Below are 12,483 nucleotides of genomic sequence, written 5' to 3'. Positions count from 1 at the left end.
TCCCAATTCAGTTTCCTCCAGGAATTGAATTAACATGCTGTTTACTTCCTTCTTCCAGATCATCAATTAAGATGTTAAGTAAGATCAGGCCTACGGCAGCGCCTGTCTAGACCCTTCCCCCCATCCTGGCATTCCGTGCCCCCTCCCTGGCACAGCCCTTCTTTTGAGTTTCCATCCCTGTGACAGGGTTGAGACCCAATTAGGAGGAATTTTTTAAGTCAAGCTTCCTGAGATGCAGTGTCAAATGGTTCAACAGCATCTAGAAATCTCTCTCTTGTGTCCCTGTCATCTATTAACTTGGTAACTCAATCAAAGGGAGCAATCGCATTTGTCTGGCTTGATTAAGTGGTGCTTCTTTGCCAACTTTTGTCTGGCGTCGCTATAAAATCACAGCTGTGTTGACTGCTGTGATCCCTGCCTGCTGCCCGGGCAGGGACAGGAGGGCTGAATCCCAACCTCTCCTTGCACCGCTCCAGGGGCTCTGTGCTCGAACCCCATTTCCAGCCAAGCCCAGCACAGCCCATCCTTGTCCACCTAGAGGTGGATGAAAAGGACTCCCAATGCAGGGCCGAGCTGACCCTCCCAGCTGGTGTGATGCAAGTCCTGGGGAGTCCTTTCCTTCCCAGGGGAGATGCTGCGGTCAGAACCAGCCGAGCTCCCCGGCTGCTGCAGGCATTTCTGCGGGCCTCCTTCCCTTTGAAGCTGAGCTTTCCTTTCTCAGCTTGGCTCAGAGAAGCCCCCTGGATGTGGCCAGAAGTGGCCTCAGTTCCTTCTTTCCTGCAGGAGCGGGTATCACTTACACCCTACCAGGGACCCACATGAAAAATGATGCCCCAGCATGAGCAGGGCCCATTCTGGTTAAGCAAACACTCAGCGGTAGAGGAAACTCCTCCATGAACCCTCCACACCTCCTAAGAAAACACCGGAGCGCTCCCCTGGGAGCAAGTTCTGAGCTGGCCTCCAAGCCAGCAGATCCCTGAGTTGATAAATCTCCAGCACCGGGATGATCCAGGTCCCTGGGAGCCATGCTGAACCGTGAGAGATGTCACCTGGACACCCTATGGCATTGAGCACCCCCAGCTCCCCGCCTGGCCCCAGTGCTTGGCCTCTGCTTCCCGGTTTGGCTCAGCCCAGCCAGGCAGCAGGAATGTCGGGAAAGACTGTTTGCGGGAAGCTGTGCAGGGGTCTGGGTGTTGCCCCCATCTCTCCCTGATCTCCAGGCAATGGCCAGGACCTCAGTGGGCATTACTCAGGGCTTGAGTATGAAGTGGATGTAAGACTTGGGGGATTTGATGTGAAATCGTGCTGTTCCCCGGTGGTTCAGCAAAGGGATGAGGCAGGATTGCTAAGGGAGAGCCCTGATAATCCCCATTTGACTCCCCCAAACGTGGGGGGCTGCCCCCTTGCCACTGCCCCATGTTCTCTTGCCAGCTGGGGCAGGCAGGGGGCTGGTGCTAGATAACCGGCAGCTATCTGGGCAGCCATCTGCAAAAGGATTTCCCTGTGGTTTGCTCCTCGCTGGCCACTTTGATACGTTTAAGTCTCAATGAGATTTTCCTGCTCTGAATGATTAATCTGGAGCGGCTGGCGCTGGATGAGCTGGGAGGGGTTTGACAAGGTTATGCTGGTGGCTCCATGCCCGTTCCTCCTACAGACCAGCCCTGCCGCAGCGCAGGGCTTGGGGACGGCAAGCGAAGTGCCTAAATGCCCGGCCACAGCCCCGGGGCAGCCCCTTCGTGGTGTCCCAGCCAGCCCATTAACTGTGCCTCGTGGATAGACCTAGCTAGCTGATGCTTTGCACTTCTAATCCACACAATTGCACGAAGAGATGGACTCAGAGGACCAGGGAGGTGGTGACACATTCCTGCACAGGAGGGATTGATTTTCTGGGGTCTTTATTCCCTTGTGTCTCTCTCATCCATCGTGCTCACTTCCCGGGTCTCCTCACACTGTGCAGGCATGGGGGGGGGGTCGTTTCCTCCTTGCAGGATGCTGAGAAAATGCTCAGTGTCATGTGGAAAACCCTTCTGGCTGCAGCGCACCACTGGCGCTTGGCCAAGTTGCTTCATTAAGGGATGATGTGTGTTCTCCAGCTGGAGAAGGGAGACATGGGCAGGCTTTAGGGGAGGTTGGGACCCAAGGCCAAGGGCACAGTCACCCACGCTCCTTCCCGGACTGTGCAGAGAACAAGGCTGGGGCTTGATCAGTCTGGAATAAGTGAGGGTGTTTTGGGAGGCTCATTTGGCTCAGTTTGGGTTCCTTGGCTGGCTTCACAGCCCAGTGGTAGTGCCCTTGAGGATGCTGTATCCAGCCACAGCCCCAGGAGCACCCCAGACCCCAGCAGAGCTATCTGAAGCCATCCTGCCCCATTCCCCAGCTCCCGATGGGTGCCGCAGTGGAGGCAGCAAAAGCCAGCGCAGCTCTAAGCAAATCCTGGTCTGATGCCAAGCCACCTGAAAAACCCTCTTCTCTCCGTCTTTCTCTCCCTCACTGAAGGTGATCACCATTTTCACGCTGGTGGAGGTCGTGCTGACATCCGATGGCGTCCCGCTCAAGTACAGCGCCCTGCTCAAGAGACCAAGCTCGGAGAAGTGAGCGCCCTGGTCTGTGCGTGCTCCCCGCTGCCGACATTTGCTCACCTCCCACACTGGCACCCGCCGGGGACAGAGGGGACCCACAAGGAGTTTGGGGTTTTGAGTTTTAAAACCGATGCCGTTTTATTTCTGGTTTGGATTTTAACTCTGGCTGGGAGCGGGGCTCAGGGCTTGAGCCTGTCCCAGGCAGAGCATTTCTACTCTCATATATTTTTAGCTTTATGTTTTGTTTTTTTTTTTTTTTTTAGGCAGTGGTGTCAGTCCCCAGCTACTGGGGTGCTGGGGGTGAGGGCTGAGCAGGGACACGTGTCCCCGGGAGCAGAGAGGGGCTGGCTCCACCATCCTGCGTGGGATGTGGCCGTGGGGCCATGCAGGAGGGTTTCTTGCAGGTTGTGTGTCATGTAATAAAAGCCAGGTCAGCAGCCACGTGGGGTACTTGTGCAGGTTTTATTTTGTCTCCTCTGCGTTACTCCCCTGGCCAGGAATCCCAGCAGTAACTCATCCCCCCGGGCAGCCCCATGCCTTCCCCTGCCTGCCACTTCCTGGGCATTGTGAAATCCAAGCGGCCTCACAGCCGCCCCCAGCCCTGGCATATGCTGGGCCGGAGGGCATGGAGAATCGGCTGGGCATACGCTCCCAGCTCCTGCTCCGGTGGCTAATCCCTCAGTCTGAGCTTTCACCAAGTGTCACCGGGTGTCCGCTCCAGCCCCTCACACCCTGACCTCCACCTTCTCCCCACTCGGGCACCCTGCAGCACCATGTCCTCACTTCTCCCCGCTGCTCGAGAGAGCATCCAGCCCTGCGTGGACCGACCAGCCCACCTGCGCCCAGCACCTCTGCCTGCTCTCCATCCCCGTGTCCGCCCCCCACACCATGCGGGATGTCCCCAGGGGCACGGGCTGCTCTGGCAGCCTCCGCTTCATCACGCCCACAAGGACGGGCAGCCAGGAGCAGCAGCTGGAGGGATTGATGGCTGGCGAGAAGGAGGGGATCCATTGTGCCAGGCAGGGAAGGGGCCCTGCTTTACTCTGCCTCATGGGTGGCGGCAAATGTGACCCTGGCACGGACAATGTGCCCTTTGCAGGAGCCAGGAGCTGGCCAAACCCAGGCTGCCCGGCGCAGGATGGGGGATCAGGCCCAGGGGTGGGTCAGGGCTGGGTATACAACACATTCCCCGGGTGCTGGCAAGCCATGAAAGCCATCAGGGTCACCTGCGGTCCCTTCCAGGTGGCCTGGTGCAACCATGCGCGGATGTCGCCTTCAGATGCGGGTGCAGGTGGGAGCAGCCTGTTCCTCCCCAGGCCCCCTGCTCCGTGCTGGTGATGCAGGGCTGTTCCCTGCCCGCAGCAGGCACCTCGCTTTGGGGGTGCCTGGCATGGGCTGCCCCAGGGCCTGACAGGCAGCGTGTGACCGTGTCCCCTGGCAGAGGGGACCTGAGGACTCCGGCACCAAAGGCAAGATGTCCTCCCCCTACCCCTCAGCCAGGTGTCCCCCTCCTCAGGTTTGTCTCAGGAGAAACAAGGCCAATCCAGCCCGGCCCAGCTCAGCCTGTCTGCAAAAACAGCACTTTGCCCTGGGCCCTCCCTGCCGCTCCCTGGGGTCCTGCAGGCAGCCCCACCGTGGGAGCTGGGGGCCCCGAGGTGCCCCGGACCCCAGGGCTGGGCTGGAGGTCCTCCCTCGCCGGTATGGGGGAGGAATGGCCCCGGGGAGGGCTGGGGGCACTGGGAGGGCCCTGGGCAGGGCTGGGAGATAGTTCCTGCGTGTTATCAGCCCATCGGCTCACCCCTGGCAGGGCTCAGCCCTCCGGCGGGATGAGACAGGGAGGGACCATAAAGGGCTCTCCCCCCACCCTGGACGCAGGCGACATTTGGGGAGGGAGCCAGGTGAGCAGCATGGGGTGGCCGCTCTCCCCTGGGACCTGCCTTCTTCTCTGCCTCCTCGCCCGGCTAGCTGCTGCGGCCTCAGGTGACAGCTCGAGCGGGGACATGTGGGGCAGGGGGGTGTGAGTCCTTTGTGGGGGGCCCTGCGGCTGGTGCCACTTCTCTGGGGGGCTCCAGGGACCCTGTCACCTCCCCACAGGATACCAGGGAGGGCAAACTCTCCCAGCTGCCTCAGGAGCTTGGGGTGGTTTGAGACCCCAAACTTTGAATGGGTTTGTCTCAGCCCCCACCAAAGCAGGCCCCATCCCCGCTGCCGAGAGGTACAAGGCACTTCCCTGCCAAACTGTGCCTCAGTTTCCCTCTCTGCAGATGGGCTCTGGGCAATGCTGGGGTTGCCAAAGGCCGGGCTGAGCCCCAAAGGGCTCCTGGCCCCTTCAAGGCTCCCACAGAGGTGGTTCAGAGCAGCTAAATTCACCTTGGGGGAGATGCCCACCCTGGTCGCTGAGGGGGGTTGTCCCCAGGGACTCTCAGGGTGCCCAGTGCCCCCGCACACCCCCAGCTCTGCTCTCGCCTCCAGATGCTGAGAAGACCCCGGACTACTGGAACGAAGGGGCCAGAAGGAGGCTGGAGTCAGCCCTGGCCTTGCAGCCGGCAGCACAGCAGGCCAAAAACATCATCCTCTTCATGGGTGATGGTGAGTCCCTTGGGGGACCAGGGGTGAGAAGATGGGGCTGGTGCAGGTCCCCTCCTCTCCGGCCCAGCCCCTTGCCACCCCGTGACTCCTGCCATGCCTGCAGGCATGGGGCTGCCTACGGTGTCGGCGGCTCGGATCTACAAGGGGCAGCTGGCTGGCGGCTTGGGTGAGGAGAGCGTCTTGGCCATGGAGACCTTTCCCCACGTGGCCCTGGCCAAGGTGAGTGGGGCAGTGCCAGGGGTCGGCCGCCCTGCCCCTGCTTGAAACCCCACTGGCTCCTGCTTGCTTTCAGACCTACACCATCGACCGGCAAGTGCCCGACAGCGCTGGCACAGGCACAGCCTACCTCTGCGGGGTGAAGGCCAATGCCAAGACGCTGGGGCTGAGCGGGGCGGCTGTCTACGGCAAATGCCGCACCACCTTTGGCAATGAGGTGGACTCCATCCTGCACCGGGCCAGGCTGTCAGGTACGGGACAGCGGGCAACCCTGTCGGAGAGCCTGGCATGGCACCGCCATCCCATACTGTGCAGGGCTGGACGGGCTCCCCCTAAACCCTTGCCCGTGCTGCAGGCAAGTCCGTGGGCATTGTGACGACCACGCGGGTGCAACATGCATCCCCCGGGGCAGCCTATGCCCACTCGGCCAGCCGGAGCTGGTACACCGATGCCAACATGCCCAAGGAGGCGTTGCGGGACGGCTGCAAGGACATCGCCTATCAGCTGGTGCACAACACAGACATCAACGTGAGCCAGGGAGCAGGCATGGGAGGGAGGGGACACCAGGGACATTGGGACAGTCTGCTGAGCTGCAGGGCTGTGGTGGTGCCGGTGGTAACTCCCTGCTCCCGGGCAGGTGATCCTGGGTGGCGGGCGGATGTACATGACCCCCAAGCAGACCCCGGACCCCGAGTACCCAGAGGACCCAGCTCAGAACGGCATCAGAAAGGACGGCCTGGACTTGATTGCCAAATGGCTGAGTGCCAAGCAGGTACCGTGCTGAGGTGGAGGGCATGTGATGCCAGGCACGGGATGCGTGCTGTTGGCACCGGCTCTGTTCTTGCTGGCAGGGCGCCCGCTACGTCTGGGACAAGAAGGGCCTGGATGCAGTCGAGGATGATTCTGTGAGCCACCTGATGGGTAAGAGCATCACTGACTGCACCACTGGCAACACCTCCTCCTCCTCCCCACTCCGGGGTGTTGGTGGGGGCATGAAGCGGCCCTGGTGTGGACCCTCCCTGTCCCACTCTCCCAGGCCTCTTTGAACCCAAAGACATGAAGTACGAGCTGAACCGCAATGCCTCCACGGACCCCTCCATTGTGGAGATGACGGAAAAGGCCATTCGCATCCTGCGCAGGAACCCCAATGGCTTCTTCCTCTTCGTGGAAGATGAGTAGCCCCAGGCGGGCAGCATGGCTGGGGCTGGGGTGGGATGTGGGTCTTGGGAGAAGGTGGGTGTCCCAGGGGACCAGGGAGAGGGTGATGACCGCATTCCCCATGCAGGTGGCAGGATCGACCACGGCCACCACAGTGGCCGGGCCAAGCAGGCGCTGATGGAGGCCATCATGCTGGACCGGGCGGTGGCACGGGCAGGCGAGCTCACCTCCCCCTCCGACACCCTGACCGTGGTGACGGCTGATCACTCCCACGTCTTCACCTTTGGGGGCAACACGCTGCGCGGCACCTCCATCTTTGGTGGGTCCCAGGGAGGTGTGGCAAGCATCCCTGTTCCCACCTCCTCCTTTTGCTCCTGCTGGAGGCTGATCTGGCCAAGGCGGGTAGCTGGGGAGAGCTACCCAGCCGGGATAGGGGTTGAGAGCATCTTTCCGTGCACCAGGGCTGGCCCCCAAGAAAGCCAAGGACAAGCGAGCCTACACCAGCATCCTCTACGGCAATGGGCCTGGCTACAGCGTCCGTGATGGGGGCCGCCCAGCTGCCAGCCTCCCTGCTGCAGGTAGGAACCTGCTGAGGATGGGATGGGGGGTGCAGGGTGGCTGGGGGCAGCATCCCACAGGCATGGCCACTGGGGCTGCATGGGGTCCCAGTGCCACTGCATGGCTCAGGTGTCACCTGGGCAGGAATCACCCTGATGCTGGGGTGATGGGAGCTGCCCCGCCATCCCTGCCATGGGTAGGGTAGCCTCCTGCCCTCGGCCCCATTTCTCATGCCCACCCTGCAGAGGACAAGGACTACAGACAGCAGGCAGCCGTGCCCCTGGAGACAGAGACCCACAGCGGGGAAGATGTGGTGGTGCTGGCCCAGGGCCCCATGGCCCACCTCTTCCACGGGGTGCAGGAGCAGCACTACATTGCCCATGCCATGGCCTATGCCGCCTGCCTCGAGCCCTACACCACCGAGCCCCGGTGTGGGGCAGCCACCAGGGCTTCCCGTGGCACCCAGCACTCCCCCCAGCCCCTGCTCACCCTCCTGACTCTCTGTGTGGCCACCCGCTTGCTAGGGGCCTGAGAGCCCCCGGCGAGCCCCACGTCATCCTGAGCTGCCCAGCCACCCCTGGCCGCCCCATCGAGGATCTTGGCTGCTGGGTGCCCACGGCAGCCAGGATCAAAGGATGCAATAAAACACAGGTTGTTTGTCTCCATCTGTTGTGCAAGGGTTTGCGCAGGTGCTGCCCTGTGCCTCAGCTTCCCCAGGTGGCTGTGGCTCCTAGTTCCCCGCCCAGGACCAGCACTGGAGGCATTGGGGTGAAGGATGTGATGAAATGAGGATGAGGGGAGGAGCAGCATTGTAGTGCAGATCAGGGGGTTTATTGCTCAGAAAAGTGCTGGGCAGAGAGCAGGTCTGCTCGGTACACGAGTGGCCCCATGTACTCCGAATAAACCCTGTTGCCCCAGGTCCGATGCACAGTGCTGCCTGTGGCACCCTGGGCCAGGGCATCCCCCCCGCCTGGCACTGCAGCACCACAGCTGGGGCTGGCAGTGATGCCTGCCAAGCACTGCCCATCGCCTCACCCCCTGCATCTGCGTCCCAAGTCCGTCTGTCCCCCAGCAGCAATAAGGTGGTGTGCCAAGGAGGTGCCTGCAGCCCAGCCCCATGGCCTTTGTGCCAGCTGCCAGAAGGACACCCGATTATCGGAGGCATGCCGAACCCCTCCACACACCCCGTGAGGGTGAGCATGGTCCAAAGTCCCTCCCCAGATCTGCTAGAGTTGCAGACACCACCAGCAGTGTTGGGCTACCGGATCTCACCATGCAGCTCCTGGCACCCCTCACCCTCTGCCTCGGCCTCTGGGCAGGACTCAGCACTGCTGTCATCCCAGGTGGGGACAAGGATGGGGATGGGTGCCCGGCTGGCTGCAGCGGGTGCCCAGGGAAGTGGGGCACCTGGCGAGGCACCAGCTTGGCTGGCCACAGGGAGGGTTTGGGGAGGGGAGCAGGGGCTGCCTGGCTCTGCAAGGGTTAATGGACATTACCCCTGCTTTTCTGGGGACCTTGAGCCAGTTTTCCCCTGCAGGGTCAGGTTCCTGCTTGTTTCTGGGCCGGGGGTCTGTGGGAGGTGCCTGTAACCTCCACTCTCCATGGATGTGGCCCTATCCCACCTGCCAGATAGTTCCCCCCATCATGTCCCTTTCTGCTGCCCCCTCCTTCTCTGCCCCAGGAACCCCAGGCTGGGTGCTGGATGCAAGCCTGCATGGCCTTTCCCCACCCAAAACAGCACCCTGACCCGCTTGGTCCATGTCAGAGAAGTCCCCAGCATGGGGATGCCCAGGGAGCAGGTACCCCGGGATACGGGTGCCCCAGGGATTGGTTGGTGAGGTGGGACTGATGGGTGCTGCCCTGTCCAGCGGAGGAGGAGAAGCCATCCTTCTGGAACAAGCAGGCGGCTGCAGCCATTGAGGCCACCTTCAAGCTCCAGCCCAGAATAAGCCAAGCCAAAAACCTCATCCTCTTCCTCGGGGATGGTGAGTCCCGCTGACGCCCGCAGCGGGCAGGCTGGCACAGCCAGTGCCCCGCAGAGAGGGGTGCAGGGAGGGTACCTGGTCCAGAGGGTGACCAAGACCCTCTCTCCTCATGCAGGATTTGGGATCCCAACCATCACAGCCACCCGCATCCTAAAGGGGCAGAAGGCGGCGAAGCTGGGCCCTGAGACCCCCCTCGCCCTGGATGCTTTCCCCTATGTGGCTCTCTCCAAGGTAAAGCCCCGCCACACTGGGCATGGGGCCAGGGTGATGCCCACGGGGCTGCTGGCACAGAAGCACCCTGGGGATGTGCATACAGGTTGCACAAGGCCCCTGCCTGTCCCACACTTGCCCTCAGGCATGCGAGTGAGTGTGGCAAGGGGTGCTGGCGGGGAGCAGCCCACCGGGTGCCTCTGCCAACCACCCCCTGCCCTGAGCCTGGCACGTGTCCTCGGCAGACATACAACGTGGACCGGCAGGTCCCCGACAGCGCGGGGACAGCCACAGCCTACCTCTGTGGTGTGAAGGGCAACTACCAGACGGTGGGGCTGAGCGCAGCCGCCCGCTACTCAGAGTGCAACACCACGGCGGGCAATGAGGTGGTCTCGGTGCTGGAGCGAGCTCACAAAGCTGGTAATGGGGTGCACAGGGCAGTGGGGCTGGAGGGAACCCTGTGGGGACAAGGGGCATCAAGCCGGGGTCTGCCCCCACCACGAGCATTCCAGGGCTCGATGGTGGGGGACCCCATGCCCCCGCCAGTCGCCTTTCATGGGGCCTGATGGGTGGGAGGTGGCAGGGAAGTCGGTGGGCATCGTGACGACAACGCGAGTGCAACACGCATCCCCCGCGGGGACATACGCGCACGTGGTGGACCGCAACTGGTATGCGGATGCCAGCATGCCCGATACCGCCCGCCTCGAGGGCTGCAAGGACATCGCCTGGCAGCTGGTCCACAATGTCGACATCAATGTGAGCACCCGTGCATGGTATGGTGCAAGCAAGGGCAGACCTGCCCCACCCCCCCGGGCACCCCTGCTAACACTGCGCCCATCTCATCCCCTCCAGGTGATCTTGGGGGGTGGTCGGAAATACATGACCCCCATGGGGACACAGGACCCTGAGTATCCCACCTACCCCATGGCAAATGGGATGCGCAAGGACAAGAACAACCTCATCGACATGTGGCTGAAGAGACGGGTGGTAGGTGACGCAGTGGGGATGGGCCTCTGCCCACTGCCCCCAGGCACAGGGCTGGGCACCTGCTAACCCCCCATGGAATTTGCCGGCAGCATGCCCGCTATGTCTGGAACAGGACGGAGATGCTGGCCGCTGCTGCTGACCCCAGCGTGAATTATTTGATGGGTAACAAATGTCCTGTGTGCTGGGACCTGGCAGCCACCAGGATGTGTGTGGGTGCTGAGGCCATCCCCAACGTGTCCCCTCCCAGGTCTTTTCGAACCCGGGGACATGAAGTACAACCTGGTGCGTAACACCACCACAGACCCGTCACTCACTGAGATGATGGAGGCGGCCATCACCATCTTGAGCAGGAACCCCAATGGCTTCTACCTCTTTGTGGAAGATAAGTCTGGGCCGGTGCCCCTGGGGTGGGTGAGAGGGGGGTCCCACATCCCCAGGTGGGGGTAAGAGTTGGGGGTGCTGCCATCAGTCCCCAGCCCACCATGAGCGCCCATCTGCAGGCGGCAGAATCGACCACGGCCACCATGATGGTGCAGCCCATAAGGCGCTGGAGGAGGCGGTGGAGTTCGACCAGGCCATCGAGCGGGCAGGTGCCCTGACAGATGAGGCACAGACCCTCACTGTTGTCACCGCCGACCACTCGCATGTCTTCTCCTTTGGTGGCTACACCCTACGTGGCTCCTCCATCTTTGGTAGGGCTCTGCCCAGCCGCCAAGAGTGGGGCACAGCCCCATGCTGGGTGCTGCCAGCTGCAGGGCACCCTGGCTGCAGCTGGAGGGGTGATAGAGGGGTTTCTTGGCTGATCACCCCTCTCCATTGCCCCATTCCCAGGTCTGGCCCCCAACAAAGCTGCTGACTCAAAGAACTACACATCCATCCTCTATGGGAATGGACCAGGTTACCCAGGCACCAACCGGAGCGACATCGACAATGACACAGCCAGTGAGGGCACAGGGACCATGGCCAGTCTGTGGGATGGTGCTGGGGGCCACCGCTGACCTCCCCACCCCCTTTTCCTCCCTCCCTAGACAAGTACGACTATTTGCAGCAGGCTGCCGTGCCCCTCGTCTCAGAGACCCATGGCGGCGAGGATGTGGCCATCCTGGCCAAGGGCCCCATGGCCCACCTCTTCCATGGAGTGCAGGAGCAGACCTACGTGGCCCACGCCATGGCCTACGCTGCTTGCCTCGAGCCATACACTGTCTGCCGCCAGCTGGATTCTGCCACCGGCGTCCACGCCACCCCCCTGGCCCTGCTCCTGCCCACCCTCCTCCTGCCCCTCTTCCACTGACCCCATGGCCCTGGAGCACCCCACGGGCGCTGCCAGACCCACGTCCCCCCCCTCCCACAACCGTGGCAGCCGCAGGTGGCTGGCAGCTCTTTGGAGCATCCCTGGTCCCAATGAGGCAGCTGTGGGGCACAAATCCCGGGCACAGGGGGGCCCTATGCCACCCGCACAGGGTACTCAATAGTTAATAAACATGGGGCGTGACGCTGGTGGGACAAGCATGTTAGCGGTGTGTGGGTTCCCATGCTGTGCTGTCCCCTGGCCACAGCCCCTTGCACCCGCCCAGCATATCCAGCGCTTTATTGACCAGAAACAGCAGCGAAAAATACAGCAGGCATCCGCGTCCCCACACTCCCAGTGCAGGCTGGCATCACCCAGCCCCAAGCCCTGCTGGCTGTGCCCACCTGCTGGCAGGCTGATGTGGGGACAGGAAAGGGCTGGCATGGGGGCTGTCAGGGAGGGCACCAGGTAGGGGGGCTTTTGGCATGGGGCAGCACCACGGCGTCTCTGGTTCACTCTCCCTGCCTTGACCAGCACTGGGCTGGATGTGGTAGGGCTGGGTGAAGGGTTTGGGGTGGGTGGACAGAAGGGGGCGTACAGGGGTGCCTTGGGCGTGTTCTGCATTTCCTCATTTCCTCCATGGGGATTCAGGGCCCCCTCCGTTCACTGCACAGGTGGTAGGAAGGGGACAGGCATGAGGCAGCTGCCTCTGGGCAGATCATGCCCACCCCAAGCGTCTCCCTGCTGTCTCCACCCCTCCAGTGGGTGCCTGCCTTTGGGGGAGCAACCCCTTGCATCACCTGGGGGTGCCCCCTTTGCCTGGAGCGCAGGAGGGGGAGACGGGAGGCGGTGGGGAGCAGGCACAGGGTGGCATTTGGGCAGGGATGGGGATGGGGGGTGCCAGCCTGCCAAG

The 12,483-nt window shown here is 62.3% G+C and overlaps 3 protein-coding genes across 3 annotated transcripts in view; all 3 read left to right on the top strand.

Moving 5' to 3' along the window:
* Window positions 1–2,829, top strand: part of DIS3L2 (DIS3 like 3'-5' exoribonuclease 2) — a 196,722-nt gene extending 193,893 nt beyond the window's left edge. The window contains 1 exon segment of the mRNA XM_075716108.1: window positions 2,497–2,829. Within this exon segment, the coding sequence (XP_075572223.1) occupies window positions 2,497–2,595 (99 nt within the window). The 3' untranslated portion in view covers window positions 2,596–2,829.
* A 1,016-nt stretch (window positions 2,830–3,845) lies between these two features.
* LOC104033374 (intestinal-type alkaline phosphatase 1) lies at window positions 3,846–7,632 on the top strand. The gene is made up of 11 exons (XM_075716841.1): window positions 3,846–3,870; window positions 5,052–5,168; window positions 5,272–5,387; window positions 5,461–5,635; window positions 5,740–5,912; window positions 6,022–6,156; window positions 6,236–6,305; window positions 6,421–6,553; window positions 6,668–6,861; window positions 7,004–7,120; window positions 7,346–7,632. Exons 1-11 carry the CDS (start codon window positions 3,846–3,848, stop codon window positions 7,630–7,632), a joined length of 1,542 nt encoding a protein of 513 aa, XP_075572956.1.
* Window positions 7,633–8,373: 741 nt separating this feature from the next.
* On the top strand, window positions 8,374–11,573 carry LOC104033373 (intestinal-type alkaline phosphatase-like). The gene is made up of 11 exons (XM_075716345.1): window positions 8,374–8,443; window positions 8,969–9,085; window positions 9,201–9,316; window positions 9,541–9,715; window positions 9,879–10,051; window positions 10,148–10,282; window positions 10,372–10,444; window positions 10,530–10,678; window positions 10,770–10,974; window positions 11,114–11,224; window positions 11,311–11,573. The coding sequence occupies exons 1-11, from the start codon at window positions 8,374–8,376 to the stop codon at window positions 11,571–11,573; spliced, it is 1,587 nt and encodes a 528-aa protein (XP_075572460.1).
* The last annotated feature ends 910 nt before the right edge of the window (window positions 11,574–12,483 follow it).

Source organism: Pelecanus crispus, chromosome 9 (assembly GCF_030463565.1).
Source record: "Pelecanus crispus isolate bPelCri1 chromosome 9, bPelCri1.pri, whole genome shotgun sequence".
Lineage (NCBI taxonomy): Eukaryota > Metazoa > Chordata > Aves > Pelecaniformes > Pelecanidae > Pelecanus > Pelecanus crispus.
Note: the sequence above shows the minus strand (reverse complement) of the source record. Positions and strands in the feature narration are given on the sequence as shown.

Coding starts and splice junctions, on each gene's coding strand:
- LOC104033374 (XM_075716841.1), top strand. CDS start 3,846: ATGTCGCCTTCAGATGCGGGTGCAG. Junction 3,871..5,051: donor GCCTTCAGATGCGGGTGCAG/GTGGGAGCAGCC, acceptor TCTCGCCTCCAG/ATGCTGAGAAGACCCCGGAC. Junction 6,862..7,003: donor GCGCGGCACCTCCATCTTTG/GTGGGTCCCAGG, acceptor TCCGTGCACCAG/GGCTGGCCCCCAAGAAAGCC.
- LOC104033373 (XM_075716345.1), top strand. CDS start 8,374: ATGCAGCTCCTGGCACCCCTCACCCTCTGCCTCGGCCTCTGGGCAGGA. Junction 9,086..9,200: donor CATCCTCTTCCTCGGGGATG/GTGAGTCCCGCT, acceptor CTCCTCATGCAG/GATTTGGGATCCCAACCATC. Junction 9,317..9,540: donor CCTATGTGGCTCTCTCCAAG/GTAAAGCCCCGC, acceptor TGTCCTCGGCAG/ACATACAACGTGGACCGGCA.